The 18,759-nt window shown below is 43.5% G+C and overlaps 1 protein-coding gene across 8 annotated transcripts; it reads left to right on the top strand.

Annotated features, from left to right (window-relative positions):
• Positions 1-874: 874 nt before the first annotated feature.
• On the top strand, positions 875-18,714 carry bdnf (brain-derived neurotrophic factor). Of its 8 annotated transcripts, none has more exons than XM_042221009.1 (3): positions 876-1,139; positions 2,667-3,131; positions 14,869-18,714. In XM_042221009.1, the coding sequence occupies exon 3, from the start codon at positions 14,890-14,892 to the stop codon at positions 15,697-15,699; it is 810 nt and encodes a 269-aa protein (XP_042076943.1). In that variant the 5' UTR covers positions 876-1,139; positions 2,667-3,131; positions 14,869-14,889; the 3' UTR covers positions 15,700-18,714. The 8 variants fall into 8 exon arrangements, with proteins under 8 accessions (XP_005937272.1, XP_042076943.1, XP_005937270.1 ...); XM_005937208.3 differs by lacking the exon at positions 876-1,139 and adding an exon at positions 1,472-1,924 and having other exon boundaries at positions 2,667-2,785; XM_042221008.1 differs by lacking the exon at positions 876-1,139 and adding an exon at positions 1,473-1,924.
• Positions 18,715-18,759: the final 45 nt, after the last annotated feature.

Raw genomic sequence — 18,759 nt, 5'->3', positions numbered from 1 at the left:
GCCTTTTATTAGTCGCCTGTAATGAGTAGCCCCCTGTGTGAAAAGCCTGCGAGGACTGAGTTCAAGGATAATAAGCTATGTGTGGCTCTTAAGTCCAGCACTGCTTGCCTGTTTGGTACACGGAGAACCACATCTTTCTTGCCCAGTAATAATTATGATTAAACACAAATATATGTTTTTTATTTTTATCTAATTATGCCATCTTGTGTCTTTGAGGCAGAAATGTATTGACACAAACCACAAAAAAACTTCTCTTTTTTGTTTTGTTTTGTTTGTTTGTTTTTGGCCACTGCCTCTACAAGCAGGCTGACACAGTAGCTACATGCGTAGTCAGACCAGATTAGAATCAGCTGCGCTCGCCAAGAAAAGACTTTTTGAATGTGTCAGAAGTTTTGGTACAATATTGACAAGTGCCACTGACAACAGAGAAATGTGACTTCAGGTTCAATATTAAAATCAGTGCGTATTTTGGCACATGTACTCCCCTACGTGAAGGCGAACAGCAGTATCAGAGCAGCAGGTGTGGGTGGGATGGCATCCAGGTACCTGAAACACTTTGATGAGCAGCTTTTTTTTTGGTGGGGGGGGGGATTTAATGCTTTTGTTGTTTGTTTCCAGAGAAAAGTCCAAAGATTTGTTAGATTGGTGCTATTGTCTCTTTTTTTCTTTTTTCTTTTTTGAAGAAGCACGCCTACAGGTTCCAATAGCGCGCCACCCATGCAGCGTTATTTCCATAAGCTATGACCAAAAAAAAAGGCGAAAAAAAAGATCATAGCACAGAATGACACTTTTCTTACACACGCACTCAAAAAGTTTGGGATGCTGGCAAAGAGTCAGGCATCACCTATTACTCATGTTACTTAGTACATTTGGGGCTTCACTTGCAAGTACGGCGCTTCGTCACTGCATAACAATCAGATGGCTGAGTGTTGGCAGTGTAACTGATGGAATTTTACTGAAAACAGATTTCGCCTTTGAACTTCCAGATATTCCTGATCGAAAAGTATCATCCGTGACTTCACGCACTGTGGTCGCTTCTCTCGGTGTAATAACGCTTCCGGAGGACGTGGATTAACTTTTTTCACATTTATTTCTGTCCTGAAGGGGGGAAACGCAGCACTTCAGCAGAGTTTGACAGTGTAAGTATATATGTGTATATATATGTAAATATATATATGAGAGAGACGGAGTGTGGTCCAGCAGAAAAGGGGGAAGAAAGAAGGAAAGGGAGGAAGAAAAGGGCGGCGGGGGGTTTCGTTTTGAGCAGCAACAAGTTCCTCTAGAACTTGACAAGCAGACACCGGGGCGCTGTAAATGTCTATTTGTTTTGTGAGGGGGGAAAAAGAAAGAAAGACAAAAAGCCCGCTGCGCATCGCCCGTAAGAACAATCTAAATGACCAGTTGTGCGTATGCGTAATAGGCCCATGGCCCTTCGCCAAAGAGGGAGTTAACAGTCTATTACACAAACACGTGAATCGAGAAATGTCTCAGAAGTTTTTATGTCTCTTTCGTTGTTCCTCGATGCGGATTTAAAGATTTGAGGCGGTGAACGAGGCGATCAGTCAGGAGCGAGTGCCCCCCATAAACTTGTATTGCCGTCGCTTATTTCAATCACGTAAGACCCCCTAATGGCGTTGTCCTGGCGAGGGTGTTACGTATATCTGTACAAGCTTTTCTGACAAGCCAGCCTTGTTGATATTTGTCTTTACTGTAGAGCCACCAAGGTGTTGCCTAACAGAGTTTAAGCACGCCGATATTGCAAAGGGTTATTAGATTCATAAGTCAGCGAAGTGGTGGGCGATCTACTGAGCACAGCAGAAGTTCTCATATGATGACTTCAAACAAGACACATTACCTACCAGCATCTGTTGGAGTGAGTGGATATTAAGACACTTCTATCTCCAGGACAGCGTAGGGGAAAATGGTAAGTAGCAATGGAAACACACAGCATATAAGGGATGATTACCAGCAAATAGTCGTGCTTGCTGTTTAGTCTGGCAACGCATTGCTGGAAGGGTTGGACTCTACTTGAGAAACTCAGTATCGAGACCCATGTCTGATGAGGCTGATGTTGACAAAGCCTGTGTGAGAAAGGATTGTGTGGCATTTCTCTGCTCAGGATATGCCGGTACAGTGAGAGGGGTAAGGAAATATTACATTGTGTCTGCGCGCTGTGTGTGGATGTGATGTGGGCTGTACAGGCTGCCTTGGAGGGCTGAGTGCTGGCAGAGAAGGGTTTATATTTTATGCATGCATTTATGTTGCCTTTTGCGAGCGGTGGCCATGCTTGTTTAAATAACATAAGCAACATGTGCCACTTGGCTGTCACACTTGTCATAAGCATGACATTAAGAACAATGGGGCACAGTATCAGCGCTGCCGGTTACAATTTGGCGTAAGAGTGTAGCCTTTCTGTGGCAAGCGAACTGAGCCGGCGTTTGTGGTGTATAGGTGCTGTTTATCTGGGAGGAAATGTCCGACCAAAATGTGATCAAATATTAAGAGGACTGGTTTGGCAAGGGGTGGGAAAATACACGTGACAAGACGCGAGGAAGCAAGCTGAGTAGGGGGGTGAAAAAGAGCTGTTTAAAGTGGGCACTCAAAAAAAAAGTATATAGCTATTTTCTTTGCCCCTCATAGTTACCCTGGCTGTGTTATGCTTTCAGCACGTTGGACAGAGGCACCGGAGTCGTGCATGGACTAAAACGCCGAGTGGACGCCAACTCTCTTTCTCTCTTTTCCCAGCCCCCCTTTGCCAAACCTGGGATTGTTTTTTCAACTTTTGGTAAGCTTATTCTGAAGGAGCCTGTGGTCTGTAAACGGAAAATAAACCGGATTCTAAAAAGAAAGAGAGGGAGAGAGCAAGAGAGAGAGAGAAAACATTTTAAAAAAGGGGGTAAAAGAAAAGCGCTTGCCATTAAAAGAGCTCGTGCTTCAGATGTGTTTTTTTTTCTTTTTTTCCCCTTTTTTTGTAGAGCACTGTGAAAGTTGAAATGTTAGGGCGTCTGGTCTTTTGCACATCACATTCTCGGTACCTATAAGCCCCCCCACACTGCGTTAAACTTTGGGACATGCAAGTCTTGGTCGCGGAGATCTAACCACGCACATAGTGGTTGTCAGCCCTTATAAAGGTAAGAGCACAATCCATTGTTTTTTGTGTGAATCCTTTCTTCCTGTCGGCTTTTTTCACGAGGCTTCGGCTGGCTTTTTTCCGAATTGAACTTAAAACTACAGCATGCAGCCCTTCGTCTTTTGCAGTGTGTTCATTGTGGACATGAATAACCGAAATAAGTCCGAAATGAAGCACGATCCAGGTGGCCAAGACCCGGCGGAGCATATCCTTCTTTCTTTCTTTCTTTCTTAAAAAACAATCCTGAACTTATTGTTATTTTTAAGCTTTTTTTCTTTTTTTAAATATAATATAGGTGCGTGCACGTTCATGCGGGGAGCTTTGTGAAGCGTTTTTTGGAGTTTCCGAACACTGCTGCAACACAATTTGCGTAATCGTTGCGTTGTGCCTAATCATGCTCCCAATATGGGACTTAAGACGCTGCAGTGATACTTTCAGCACGAACTGGAATACTGATGCTCGTGCACATCATAAAATATCTACCTATCTGTCTATCTGTGCTTATTTTTCTTGTTTGGTCTGCTGCATTCATGTTTTGTCTTGATGTCAAACCCTCCGGATTTTGTTATCGACCAAAAATAGCCCTACTCCCCCCCCCTCCCCCTCCCGCGCCAGCACCCCCTTTTCCTCCATTAGCCCCCCGCCCGTCATCGCCTTCAAATCACTTGTGTTTTTACTACGACCGCTCCACGGTTTCATTCATAAGGTGCTTTTCACTTCACCTGCTACCCTACCCCCCTCCTCCTCCCCTCCTCCTCCTCTTTGTCCGTACACGGCTCTGTGTCGACCTGTCAGACTGCAGGCTACGAATGAATAAAAATATTAGTGATAATAAAAGATAAATAAAGCCTTAAATGTAAGGAAAAAAGCGAAGGGCGGTGGGGGTAGAATAAATAATTCCTCGCCCCTTTTAGACTCGTGTGATTTGCTGCCAAAGCGAGGCTCATTTACTGTGTACAAATTGTTCGCTTTATTCTTGTGTGAAATTACAATAAAGATGGGCGTGGTCAAAGTCCATCCTCTGACAGATGTTATGGCTGAACGTTATGGTGAGAGATAAGATGGCTTGAGAGGAAATTGCTCGGGAAGCATCGCTTCTTTCTTTCGTTCTTTCTTTCTCGCTTGCTTTCTTTTCTTCTTCTTCTTCTTTTTGTGTAATTTAAAATTAAAGCAATCAGCATCACTCATCTCGCCAATTTGATTTACATGATCATCACCCAAAACTGCCCTGGGATTTTATTTCTGTGCACTCCTGAAGGACTTGTAGCCTTAAAAAATTAGTCTCGCACCAATGCAGAAGCAGTGGATATTGTCTACCCCCCCCCGGCTCTCTCACTCACACCCCCTTTGGTCAAAGATTTAAGATTTCTGATCCAAGTCGAAGCAATTGCATGGCAAAACAACAGCATGGGAAGAGAAAAGCCCCAACGCCCACTGGCAGTCCTGTTTTAATCAAGACTCCTCGTGCAGGGGGCTGCGATTTCAAATAAATACTTCCAATATGAAAGTATCCAGTAAATCCCTAATTACATTTGAATTATGGGACACCCCCCTCCTTTTTTTCTTCTTCTTCTGCTGGCGTTTTCCGTAATTTTAACCCAGCAATGTAATGCGCCCAGATCGGTTTCCGCATATTATGACCTATTACTCCTCATTTTATGAGACGCTGAAACCCAAATAGATCACATTACTTATTAGGCTAACCCGACATTCATAAAAATGCTCCTTTAATAAAGGCAGCGACGCGACTTTAATAGCCACATTCCAGGCATCAGTGCCACAAAACCCGCTGATTGCACAAATTACGACCAATCATTAATTTGCCGAACGAAACGAAAGGAAGGGTTCATTGGATGACAGATCGGGGGAATTGTGACAGTTTAAAGAAATTTTTGGCCTTATGTTTTTTTTTAATTCACAGATGCTATCATTGTCTCACCTTTTTTCTTTTCTTTTCTTTTCTACTGCACCATCTTTTTTCCCCTCCGACTGCACTGTTTATAAACGTAAGCATTTTTTTCTATTTCTATTTTCTGGCCGTGGCTTTATTTTTATTTTCTAATTTATTTATGTTTTGTTTTTTGTTTTTTCCATCGAGACGTGGGATTAGATGGTGTGGGCGTGGGCGTGTTGGGTGGAGGAGGAGGGATGAGCGGAGGCGGGTTAGGAGGGGTCTGTGGGGTGGCACGACACACTTTGTATGTATGAAGGTTTTTTTATAGCACTTTTCTGCAATGTACGTCAGCGGATCAGTCCATAAATGGGGCTGCGCGTGTTTGTGTGCGGGCGTGCGCCTGCGTGCGCTCGCGCCTGTGTGCGTGCGTCTCCGCGTGTGTTATCTTTACCGAGAATCTCCCCTCTCTCTCTGCACTCTCAGCTCTGCAGAGTTGGGGTGGGCGTCAAAAACAAACCTGATGGTAGGTTTCTTTGCAAAAAAAAATCCGATGAAATTCTTTCGGATGGGCCTTTTTTAAATTAAACGGGGGAAAAAGAAAAAGAAACGCCCTGGGTGGAAATAAAGATAGCATTATTAACGTGTTAGATTGTTTCGTGCAGCTACTATTTTTTCTCCATCATGTAATTGTTGGTCTTTGTGTGTCGGTTTTTTTCTCCTTTTTTTTCCTTTTTCTTTTTTGTTTTACCCCGACGCCATTAATTCTGCACTTTGTGGAAAAATCCGGATTTAAATGCCATTTTCCCTATATAGACATGGGCGACGTTTGTCCCCCAGTAAAACTCGGATTTCGGATTTTTTTCCACCCCCCGCTTTCATTCATGAAATGCAATCGCTTGATGTCTGATATAAATTATAAATAGGCTATTGATTATTATTTTTCTTTTATTGGGGGCAGGGGGTGTATAGATCTCGAAAATCTGGGCTCCGCAGAGAGGCGGACGTCACGATATATTTAGATTGAAAATTAATCATCTTAATCATTATGAAAATGTAGGCTACATCGCCCGCCGCCACCGTCGCTGTCCCCGCTGCTGCTCTTGCTTTAGTCACCACATCATCGTCATCTTCATCACTGGCACCTTCATCCAATTAAGAGGCTTGTTTAAACAAGTTCTGGCAGGAGGCGAAGCCTTGAACCTTTATTCCGAACATTTAATTACCAGTTATTCGTCATTCAGCAGCGTGACTGTGGTTTCGCAGCGATGAAGCCCACGATGAGTTATTAATACATAGTTGGAATATTCTTACTGTAAAGAGATCTTATATGACGGACCACTGCGGGACAACAAGGATGCATGGCGCGGCGTGACAGGAAATGCTCGACGATTCCGGCAAACCATTCACGTGTGTCTCCCAGCAGTATGTGAACATGCAGCACATCAGTGATTTCAGACAGCTTCCAGAAGCCATCAAAACAGCTTTTTTAAATGCTGTTTCCTGAGTGCCAGTTAGACGGAAAGTGAGCCGGCTTTGGCCCGTAAGGTTGATTTAAAGTATCTAATTTCAGGGCTTTATTCTGAAAATTGCGTTTTTGCTTCCATATGGTGGCAGGAAATCGCTCTATAGCAAATCAAGGCAGGGTTTTAATTTTGTGCATCCTCTCTTGCTTAGCATTTTTTTAAATTCTGCTTTCTTTTTTAAAATAGAAAATATTTTATTATAAGCAGTGAAGCAAACATTAGTGATGGGGGAGGGTGGTGTTGGGGGGGCAGAAGGCAAGAAAACAGACAGAGGCTTCACAGGCTATGGAGTGACTTGCAGTCTGCCACTATAGAAATAATGTATCAGCTGAATGAGGGTGTGGGAAGGAGGAGTCTATAGGCCATATATGATCCTTAGAAACCCAGTCTGCTGTCTGCTTCATGATCACATTAAAGGTTATTGTCATCACAGGAGGGATGACATTAACTCCTCACACCAGCATCTGATTATTTCTTTTTCAAAAAAGGCCCTGCACTGACTTTATCAATTTAGAGTTTTCACTCAGCTCACTCCTCGTCTCCTTTGACGTCACACAACCTCCATCCAAAGAAATGTTTTCTCAGTTGCCTCCTTGAGGAGCAATGCAATTTCCCTTTGATCAAAATACCCTCATCGCCTTGCTTTATCCCCGGTGAAAATGACATTTCGCAAAAGTCATTTCGCCTGTGTTACATGGTCCCCTTCTCTCATGCAAGGAGGCATAATTCTACTTGTTAAGTGAAGCTTTCGGCAGTGTGGACCTGTCAGCATTCGTGTTGCATTTGGCGAGAGAAGCTTTGAAAGGTTATACAAGTGGGTCGTGTTGTCAGGTCTTGTGGTTGTTTCTTCTTCTTCTTCTTCTTCTTCTTCTTCTTCTTCTTCTTCTTCTTCTTCTTCTTCCTGCAGCCCAAACAGCAAAAAGGGTAGTGAGCTGGGAAGATATAAGGAGAGAACTACCCAACTGCTACTTCAAATTACATGTGTTCGCCTGTCATTCTGATCACTAAAGCATATGAAAAGTTGCCATATGACATCAAAAGAAGATTTCATCTTCAGAGATCTCAAACCTCAACAAGATCCAATGATGGTTTAGTGGTTTTCAAATCGACCTCATGGGTGACTTGTATTAGGTCAACAATGTCATGCTTCAGTCTGGTCCTCAACTGGAGGAGTCAAAGGGCTTCTAATACTCCCCACTACCCCTTATTTCCTTGCAGATATTAGGCATTGTGTGGATTTCATTCAGAAATCCAGCCTCAAACACGTGCAAGCCATACAACTTCTCTTGATAAACCACCTTCAGTTGTGCTGTATTTGCAGAAATGAGAGAGACCATGTTGTTGTTTTTTGCTCCTCTAATGAGATGCCAGGTGATGTATTTATGAATTACTTGTTTGGAACAGCCCCCTTGTGCAGTGTGCATTTTTTTTATCCTCTTTGGAGTCATGTCGCTCAGTGATTGCTGATGCAACTCTTTGTCATCTAGAGTTTGCCCTCACCTCCTGTGAGCCTTCGGGGAGGGCTATATCTATCTTGGCATTTCCCTGGGTGTTGGAGGTGGGAGTGACTCATTAAGCAGGTGTGAGCATCCACTCCCATACAGCTACATGCCAAACATGAGCTCTCCAGTTCATAAGCTTGTGCAGGGAAGAATCATTATGGCAATATAGCCAACACATCACAATAAATCTTTGCACTGGACCGAGGCCAAGTCACAAGGATAATGAGCTTCTGTTTCTCCATTATGCTCGCTCTCGTATTCATCAGAGGTGGAATTTCCAAACGTTCATCACCCATTGAAAGGTTGTGCCTCGGCTGACATCTTCACTTGAATTCTGCCTCATCAAAGAAAGTGAACCAAGGGGAGAAACAATATCAAAATCAGCCTCGCGGTCCAAGATTTCCCTGTAATGATGTGGTTTGCTTAGGTTAACATTTTGGGAATAATAACCCATGAAAGCTGGCTACTACACTGCAGAGCACCTTGCAGGGGAGCCATCCATCTGTTGTAGAGATGGCTCACTTTAAAAGCAAGGAGGAGAACTGCTTTCAATAAGTTCTCATCTTTACCTCCCTCCTGTGCCTGTTAGCATCCAACACTGCCATTTTACAGCAGCTAAATTATAAGATGATAATCCTATACTGGATTTGGGTTTATTCTGTGTATATAGCATCAGAATTACAACCAAAATCTAGTTTATATAAGAAAATGAGAGGGTTCTTCATATGTTATATCAGGGATACTAACACAAGATGGATTAAATGATGTGAAAGGGGCACGCAAATGGCTCCTTCACACAAATACTTAAGCTTTCTTTGATATAACTTACCCAGTCTCGACACTATTTCGAGACCCGTAACAGAAAATGCTTATTTTAAATTTTTCCGATGTCTAATTTTACACAAATAGGCCATCTGTAAATGGCACGCAGCGTATCACGACTTGGTGGAGACGCGCTGTTACGCAAAACCTTCTAAAAAAAATGCCACCTCTTTTAGGCTGAGTACAAAAAAAATACGGAAGAAGGAGGCTTCCTTTGCAGGCTACGGCTTATGCAGATAAACAATAATAATACATAATGCACACTGAACGCGCATTAATAGTTCCGCCTCGGGGCTTTTTAAACAGGAGTTTGGATGCGACCAGGCAGTCAGCCAGCGGCAGGTCACATGTTGCAGCGTCATTCTGTAGTAAAGTTACTGTAGTTGCAAAGAGGCTCCTCATTTCAGCTCCAGAGGTCTCTCATCTCCGTGGTGGTGCTGCGGCGGCGGCGTCTCGGCATGCGACAACTTCAGTTTCAGGCGATCTCCAAAGGAGCCGTGCAGCCATGGGAGTGCATTACCTCAGCCATGCAATTTCCACTATCAATAATTTAATCTATTTGCTCCAAAGCTGAAGAGATATCCTGAAGCTTGTCGGGAGAGAGGAGTGTTTTTTTGGGGGGGGGAAGGGGGGTCAGAAATACCGCTTAAGTAATTACTCGGGGAGTTGTCCAAAACATCCCAGATGACACTACCGTCCTGTTGAATGGTCTGTTTTACGACTGGGCACTAAAAGGTATGTGTCTGTTTCTTTCTGATAACTTGTTTTAAGCACTTTCGCCGTGTTTGATGCCGGCCTAGGGGGGACGTGGTGTTGTGGGGTGTTGGGGGGGGGGGGGCGGGGGGGACGGGGGTGAGGGGGGCCAGTGGAGGGGTGCCGCCTGTCAGCCACGGCTCTCAATGTGGAGTGTCACAGCCCGGTTATCCTGCGAACAGACAGCGCAGCAGCCCGAGAGGGGATATGTGTAACCTTATCCTCGTGTTCATTAATAAAAAACGGAGTTATTATGTTGATTGGGTTTCCAGTGGGGAGCACGAGCTCAGCAGATGTAATCTCGAGAAGAAGAAGAAGAAGAAGAAGAAGAAGAAGAAGAAGAAGGGGGGAAAAAGGTCTGTGGTTACATTATTGGAGCAGCCAGTGGTACATATAGGTAGGCATTTCTCCATAGCTAGCAAAGTGGAAGCCGTCCAGTGTGCATCTGTGTGGCTGTTTTTAAGGAAACTTTACGCACATAAATTGCTCAATAAACTCTCTCCTCCGGCTGTTTGTCTGCATTTGTTCGTCCAAGCTTGGACCCTCCTCCTTCTCCACCTCCTCCTCTGTGAGAAAAGAGACAGAAACACTCCAGACAGTTTTTGTGTATGTTGTTTTGTGAGGGAAAAACTGATGACTCAATAAGACTTATAGGAAACGAGACTAAATCGCCTAGCCGGTGGCACAAACTGTGGGTTTTTTTTTTTTTTTTTTTTGGCGGTGGCGTGCTCGTGTTGAAAAAACCCAAAACCTCACAATAATTATGGATTCAAACAAAGTGGGAGGAAACTGGCTCATTTGCGATGTGAAAATATGTGGTTCAAGAAGTAATCTCAGATTAATAGATGGTTTAATGACGAATTTTTTTGATGAACCATTCTTGTAACTAAACAACATCCAACTTAACTTTATAGATGTCTTGTATGACTATGCCCTGGAAAAGACAATGTCTGTCCTATCTATCTATCTATCTATCTATCTATCTATCTATCTATCTATCTATCTATCTATCTATCTATCTATCTATCTATCTATCTATCATGGGGAGGAAGGAAAAACAGGAGAGAAAGGTGGAGAAAGGGTGGAAGAAAACGAGCTCAGACTATTTGACGGTCTCATATGCCATCTAGTGTACAAAGCTGGGCACAGCAGCGCTGTCAGTGTGCAGCCGCAGGTCTGTTGGTCATTCATGGGTTAAAATGAGGATTTCTTCGCTAAGCTTACAAGAACCTAAGCACATCAGTAAGGATTTCACCATGCTGTATGTTGCTGTTGTATCCTCTAAAGTGCCCACTGCTGCACGCAGTGTGGGAGGGAGTTAACAGCTCTTTTGGGTAGCATAAATCACTCAGCAGGTATTTGAATGCTGGGCTTTCTGTGGCAGTGGCTGGGGTTGGCCTGGCGGCCAGGTATAATCCTCAGTGATGCTCATGTATTAGTAAAACGTGCTCTGATGCTGCATCAGATTGAAAACAGATCTCAGTTAGCAAGCTTCCACATGTGTCAGCCATTACTGCAGACAACACAATTAAGTCTAAATGCCTGTTTGTTTTTTTTCTTTAAGTGCTGCATTGTAGTGCACAAGGGGTCCTATGGTAGCCATTTTGATAATATTTGCTGTACTTTTCCTGCTCTCAAACGGAACATTTGGCTTTGTGTGTTATACTTATTGGGCGATTGTGGCTCAAGAGTTGGGAGTTCGCCTTGTAATCGGAAGGTTGCCGGTTCGAGCCCGGCTTGGACAGTCTCGGTCGTTGTGTCCTTGGGCAAGAACTTCACCCGTTGCCTACTGGTGGTGGTCAGAGGGCCCGGTGGCGCCAGTGTCCGGCAGCCTCGCCTCTGTCAGTGCGCCCCAGGGTGGCTGTGGCTACAATGTAGCTTGCCATCACCAGTGTGTGAATGTGTGGGTGGATGACTGGATATGTAAAGCGCTTTGGGGTCCTTAGGGACTAGTAAAGCGCTATATAAATACAGACCATTTACCATTTATTGAGTGTGATAAAACATGTTGCCAGGTAAACCGTATTCTTGAGGAATTTAACAAAGATGGGTGCCTATGAGGGAGCAGAGACAGAGGCAGAGAACAAATGTTGCCATGGGGTCGCACATTTCCATTCAAATGTGGTAACCACACTTCAGATCTCCTCTCTTGATGTGTTTTTTTCCCCATGCAGTGGTTTATAAGATATCACGCCTGCCGTTAGTAAAGATGAACCCATAAAGTGTGCAGACATGTGCGTGGAGGCTGGGAACGTTACTGTAGTGTGTAATAACACTAGCCACGCTAGTCCTTTCATGCTTTAGGGAAACTTTTCAGCGTCTGTCAGAGGAGGCATTTATCACTTTAATCCCCACCTGGCACAAAGAATAACTGCAAGGGTAAGTTACATATCCCTGCCATACAGCCGTGCTCTCAAAGCAGATGAACAGGTGGTCATCTGGAGCTAAACAGAAGACAGAGTCCATACACTCACCTGCTGCTATTGTTCGGGGTGTTTCACGCTCTAGGCGTGCTGTCATGAATAAAGGCATGTTTGAGCAGCAGTTATTGTGGGCTTTATTTTCCCTCGTTCATGTTATTAGCTCAGTTCTCAGCATGTCATGTTTAGATGGCTGTGCATTCTTTAAACAGTCAGCTCAGAGGAAACTGCACCTTTCTCAAGCACAAGTTGCCACAAAGCTGAGAACTAGAAGCTCCAAAGGAGTGTGTGTGTGTGTGTGTGGGGGGTCTTATTCTTCCATATGTAATCCATCCCTTGCTTTATTATTCATTGCTCATTCTGTTAATGCTCGGGCTGCTTTTTTATTAACTGTGAAATCCGCATAAAATCTTCAGACACTGGATGTTGTCACATTTAGCCTCTCACAGATATAAGCCAGAGATCCTCCGCCGGTCCCACAGCAATTAAATGATTCATTGGCTTTATCGCATTTTAACAGGATGTTGATTGAGAGCATAAGCCATATTGATTGTACTGATGGAAACAGGAAATCAGCGAGATAGAAATAAAATCATCTGTTGTTCCCGGTGTGACGATACACGGGGGAATGGCTCTGCAATTGCACACTGTTGAGTGGCATTACCCCCAGCAACCTCTCCCCCCCTCTCCTCCACCCCACCCCTTCTCTCCATTCTCTCCCCTATGGAGACCTGGAAGAGACGTCATCTGTGGTTGTTATGCTGCGAAATGACGCTGGCACTCTCTCCACCCCCTGCTACTGCAATATTACCCCTGTGGTCTGTTACGGAAGATGCAGCACTCTTCGTCTGCACCATTTCCAGCATGAAGTTTGACGCCTAACAGTAATCAGCCCTCTGCCTTCATTTCCCTCTTGTGGAAGTGGAACCATTTGAGCGCGATGCTGATAATAATATCAGCCTAAATGCATCCTACACATAAAGCTCGTGACTGGCCTCGATCCCGTAAAAACCTACACGATTCTCAGTGCTGGGAAGCCTCGCAGATATCATTTCAGATATCATTTCAGATATCATTAACCACAACCTTCACAAAACTGAAGGGTTAATGAGCCATAAATGGAATTTTGTTAACAATATCCGAGTTGACAATTAGCTCTTTATTCTTGGCTTTGTCCCCATTGTAGTTGGTAAGAGGAAAAATACCCACCCCACCACCAGCACCACCATCACCACCTCACTGCAAAACACATACAAGCCAGCCCCTCCCCATGCCCTCCCTCTAACACGCACACTCACACACTCCGGAGGAGCACGTCACTGAGCTCAGGGAATGAGTGGCTCATTAAGAAGAAGGATGTGATATTCTGAATAGAGACTGTGAGACTCCCAGCACGTCTATTTTTAGACGAGATATCTCTATGGCAGTCACCGTGGTGTCGGTTAATTGCAGCCACAGCCCCAGATACCAATTAAGAATGAAACAAATGCTTTTAAGGTGGGGTTTTGCTCCTCCTTATACTGTAAAGGTCCTTGTGTCCATTCTGTGAGTGGAGGCTGGAGCAGAGGCTCGCTCTCGCCGTGTTTTCCTGTGTCAGGCTCGGACATGCAGAGTGCAGTCAAAGCCTCGGCCGGGCTATTTTTAAATTAGCCCCTGTGGTAAGCAAGATCTAGATTTTTTTTTTCTTTTTTTAAAAAATTATGGGTGTTTTAAGATCTATGTCCTTTGGATTCATTGATTTGCTGTGAATCTTAGAGCTTCTCAGAGGTAAGGGACGCACACATGCTCAGGTAATTTTACAATATATATGTACAGTGTTTCAGTTTGGTTTTGCGTGTGCTTTGAGTTGTTCTCCAGAGCCTCGATAGCAGTGCTTTGCACGGCAGGATGTCAAATCATTCTGTCATTCAATTTCCTGTTAATTCATCCCGCAGTGCTCTCGCCTTCCACCTGCCGAAAACAAACAGTGTCCCTCAACAAACCCATAGTTCCCATTCATGACTACAAGGTGTAGTACTGACCAGTTTTTTTTTTGTTTTCTCTTTTTAATAAAGTAATACTGGAGCATCAGTGTTTGCCAGCGCTGACACAAACACACTGACTCTGTTAGGTAGTGCTGTCCACACCGGAGGTTCCCGAAGTGTTAATACCGGTGATTTGTTTGTACGGTAACGTCACGGTCGCGTATTCGTAACGCGGGTTGGGGGGGGCGGGCATAAATCCATCCACAAGAATTCAACAACTACAGGATGAAGTGCAAGAATGAAAATCCTCAATTTCGTTACCCAAAAGCAGGGGGCACCTGTGAGCTTTTAGTACAGCCAAATAAAAAGAAAGAAAGAAAAAGAGGCAATTATTCCAACAGAAAGCCATGATTGGCCTTTTAACAGACCAGTCAAAAAGCTGTTAGGATGTTTCGACATCTATTTGTGTAATCTTATCTTTTGTAATAAGCAGCCGCTTTGATGCTCAGCACAGCTTTTGTGCATTGCTGCCAACAAATAGAGATCTAAGCCAGACCTCACATAGGAACAGAATGATTACAGTTTGCAAACAATTTGAAAACACAGATGACACAGTGCCAATATCAGTTTAATAAAAACATGTTGTGATTATTCCGAAGCTACTGGCTCCAGTTTTTTGGCTTGCAAAACAAAGAGTGGAGGGTGGAAATAGGAGGAGAGGCTTACATGGTGCATTATGGATCAAAAATAAGCTAACTTTGTTGAAGATGCTCTTTGACTGACCATCTCGTTCTCTCGCCCTCCCCCAACCCTCCTCTCTCCTCTTGTTTTCTTTCTGTGTCTCTCTCCCGTCCCTCCAGTTCCACCAGGTTAGAAGAGTGATGACCATCCTGTTCCTTACTATGGTTATTTCATACTTCAGTTGCATGAGAGCTGCGCCCCTGAGAGATGCCCCGGGCATGCGGGGCCATCGGACGGAAGGCTACTTGGGCGCTGCTGCAACGGCCGAAAGAGGCCACGGGACTCCCCAGAGCGGTGGAGGCCCAGGCCAGCGTGGGGAACTGCCCTCGCTCACAGACACGTTTGAGCAAGTGATAGAGGAGTTGCTGGAGGTGGAGGGCGAGGCGGCGCAGCTGGGACAGGGGGCTGATAAGAGCCAGGGAGGTGGTGGCCCATCCTCTGTGGTCACCACGGAGGCCAAGGATGTCGATCTGTACAACTCACGGGTGATGATCAGCAACCAAGTGCCTTTGGAGCCGCCGTTGCTCTTTCTCCTGGAGGAATACAAAAACTATCTGGATGCCGCTAATATGTCCATGAGGGTGCGGCGACACTCCGATCCCTCACGACGTGGAGAGCTCAGTGTGTGTGACAGTATTAGCCAGTGGGTGACAGCTGTGGATAAAAAGACTGCAATAGACATGTCTGGGCAGCAAGTTACCGTCATGGAAAAGGTCCCTGTCCCCAATGGCCAACTGAAGCAATACTTTTATGAGACCAAATGCAACCCCATGGGGTACACAAAGGAGGGCTGCAGAGGAATAGACAAGCGGCATTATAATTCCCAATGCAGGACAACCCAGTCCTACGTGCGAGCGCTTACCATGGATAGCAAAAAGAAGATTGGCTGGCGGTTTATAAGGATAGACACTTCATGTGTATGCACATTGACCATTAAAAGAGGGAGATAGTGTATAAAATGTATAGATTTTATTGAAGAGTTTAAAAAAGAGAATAAAGAGAAAATATCTATTTGTATATATACATAACAGGGTAAATTATTCCGTCAAATGAAAATTTTATGGACTGCATGTAAAAAAAGATGAAGTTTATACAGTAAAAGTGATACTACAGTCTATTTATTGAACATATTCATGACCTTGTAAACAATTAAAAAAAATCTGATCAGTCATTTGCGCCCAGTTTAAATTACTATATCACATTCCTCAAGACATTGTGATTTGTTTACGTTGCCAAGAATTAGAAAAGGAAGGGAAAAAAAATTAACAGGCAAGAAATGAGCGACAAAGAGGGAGACAAAGAGGGAGACAAAGAGGGAGACAGAGAGGGAGACAAGGAGGGAGACAGAGAGGGAGACAAAGAGGGAGACAGAGAGAGAGCGAGGACAGTTCCATCTTCAAAAGCTTGCATGCTGCTTCAATTGTAAATCGATAAATTCTCCACTTACAGAAAAAAAAGGATATGATGCTGACCAAAAAAAATTATTAAAAAAAAACATTCCGTTTACATATTCAGCAGAAAACAATTTCCTCTCAAGTAATTTATCTGTTTACTGTTCTAAACTTCTCAAGGTAATGTTGGAATTACATACTATGTCAAGGTGCTGTTGTCAAAGCTTTGCTGTTTATTTTTTTATCCCCACCAGAGGACAAGATATATATATAAAAAATTATATAAATATATATATATATATATATAAAATTTATTCATTGACATGTTTCTGGGTTAATATTATTCATTTTGTATGTTGTGAAGTTGTTTGCAATATTAAACTGAAATATTTGAAGAAATAAAAATGACTATAGGCAACTGAAAAACAAAATCAATGTCGATAAAGTTTCAACGGTGCATTTTTAGGCAGAGTAAACTTTATTATACGGACAGTCTGCAGGCAAGGAGGGAGGAGGCACATATGCACACATGCATGCGCACAAACCGCCACACGTCCGAAGCATGAAAGAGCAGAAATTCAAATCCTGAGCAACAAGAAGTGATGTTTTAAGAGAAGAAAACGAGACCTTGCTTTGGGTCACTGAAAGATAACGAGTGTTAGAGTACAGAAAGCAGCTCCTGGTGTCATTCAGCTACTTCAGGAAGGAAGAGAAACTGGAGAAGGAGAGAGGAGGTGCCCCTAAACCGCTTCCTGCTCTCCACCAGCACATTTTTTCAAAACACGTTTATGTGCTTTGGATCTTTAGTGTTCATACACAGGTGTTCAGAGCTTTTGCTCCAGCGGCATGTGTGATGTCGCACAATTACGAGACCCTATTAACACAAGAAAAGCGCTTACACGTTCAAGTGCAGACTAGTACAAGTGGGTACACTGCCTGAGCTTGACAGTGATGGATTCAACCACCCATACATTTGTGTACATTAAAAACGTACACCCAGTGTTTTGTTATTAGTGTGCTGTAATCCCAGCTTTAACTCCTCCACAATAGGACAATCACCACTGATTTTTTCTAGCTCTAAAGTCACTGTGATCAGAAGGAGAAGCCGATCTCCGTAACTGGTTTGGCACCTGGGTTAAAAGAATCAACTTTCTCCCTCAGGCAGCTAATAACTCATTGCAATGCATGCCTGCCAAGTCTGGATTCCATAGCTTAAGGTTTTAGTGGGAATACAATAAAATATGTTCAGCGTCTCATCTTCGTTACATGAAACATTTCTAGAACATACTGCAAAAAGATTAAAAACAACAAGAAAATGAATATACAAAATTTCTTCAAAACACCAGCGATCCCTTATGAATGAACACAATCACCTCATTTTACCACGCCTCCATCAGCCTGAAGGTAAGTGCGAAGACAGCCAGATCTGAAGATGTTGAAGGAAGGATGGGCCAGCTTCTTCACTGCCCTGCTTGGACCCTTCACAGAAGCCTGATGATGATGCTGTGAGTTAATATCATAAATAAATAAAAAGATACAGAGGCTTCTGCAACACAAACAATGGGAAGACGAACAATATCATAAATGATCTGGTCTTCCAGAAAAATCCACCTGAATGACACTATCCCGTCCTCAGCACATAGGACAATGAATCAGCCATTCAACATTTTAGATAAGATGATAAGGATGTGTTTTGTTTATCATGAGCATGAGCCTTAGGCTATTATTTTTTACAAAGATCAAAAAAGTAATCTGCCAATTAAACATTTAATAAAAGAGTGCATAAAGGGAGGCAGGGTGAAGCCCATGGTGTTTTTCGGTGTGACCATAAATCAGGCATATGAGTGAATCCTACAGTATAATGTGGTATTACTTTGCTGTTGCTGAGGAAATAAAAACAAGAAGAAAAAATATTTTAGGAAAACAATGGGTCTACCGTGTTAAGAAAAGAACAAAAGCTGCTGCTCACCAAGTCTTTCCGTGTGTCTGCTTTATGCCACGCCCACATTTGTGATGTCACGTTAGGTATTTTTCATCACCTGTCAAAAGATTTGCGTTTCATCACCCACTGGGGTGTGGTCAGGAGTGAATCATGCTCGAAACTTTCAGGATACAGAGAAGCAGTGCAGCTGCAGTTTTCTGCATTCATGGAGGCTCAAAATGTGATGCAGCTCACCAGTAGGGGGTGGCAGAGAGAGCGCTCATATCAGACGTCAACAAAAAGCCAAATAAAGTTTCCTCTGGCTGGCCCTTGTTATGACAGTACATATTAATGTAATCGTCCTTTGAGCTATGTCTGTGGAGGCTGAGCGAAGTTAAATGGAGAGTTCTCCGCCACTTAGGTTGTTAAATGGTAATATGGAATCTAGGTTTGGATTCTAGCCAACGAGACCTTCAGTGGGCTATATGCATGGCACAAAAATATCCCTACTCTCATTGTCAGCATCAGCAGTAAACATAATAAAATCAAACCTCTGTGCTCAAAACTAAATATGGCATTACTAATATCCAACATTTGAAGCTGCTATCTAAGGTGTACGTTTGAACGAATTAAAGAAAGGACATTTGTACACTAAAGCGAGGTGGAATATTGGTAAAGCTATGTGTCTTGTGTATGTA

The sequence above is a fragment of the Haplochromis burtoni genome, unplaced genomic scaffold, assembly GCF_018398535.1.
Source record: "Haplochromis burtoni strain Fernald_Lab_line unplaced genomic scaffold, NCSU_Asbu1 Contig_59, whole genome shotgun sequence".
NCBI classification, from domain to species: Eukaryota; Metazoa; Chordata; class Actinopteri; order Cichliformes; family Cichlidae; genus Haplochromis; species Haplochromis burtoni.
Note: the sequence above shows the minus strand (reverse complement) of the source record. Positions and strands in the feature narration are given on the sequence as shown.

Bases quoted from the DNA above. Each gene is read 5' to 3' on its own strand.
- bdnf (XM_005937203.3), top strand. From the start codon at position 2,053: ATGTCTGATGAGGCTGATGTTGACAAAGCCTGTGTGAGAAAGGATTGT. The intron at 2,143-14,868 runs GTAAGGAAATAT...CCGTCCCTCCAG, and splicing joins ATGCCGGTACAGTGAGAGGG to TTCCACCAGGTTAGAAGAGT.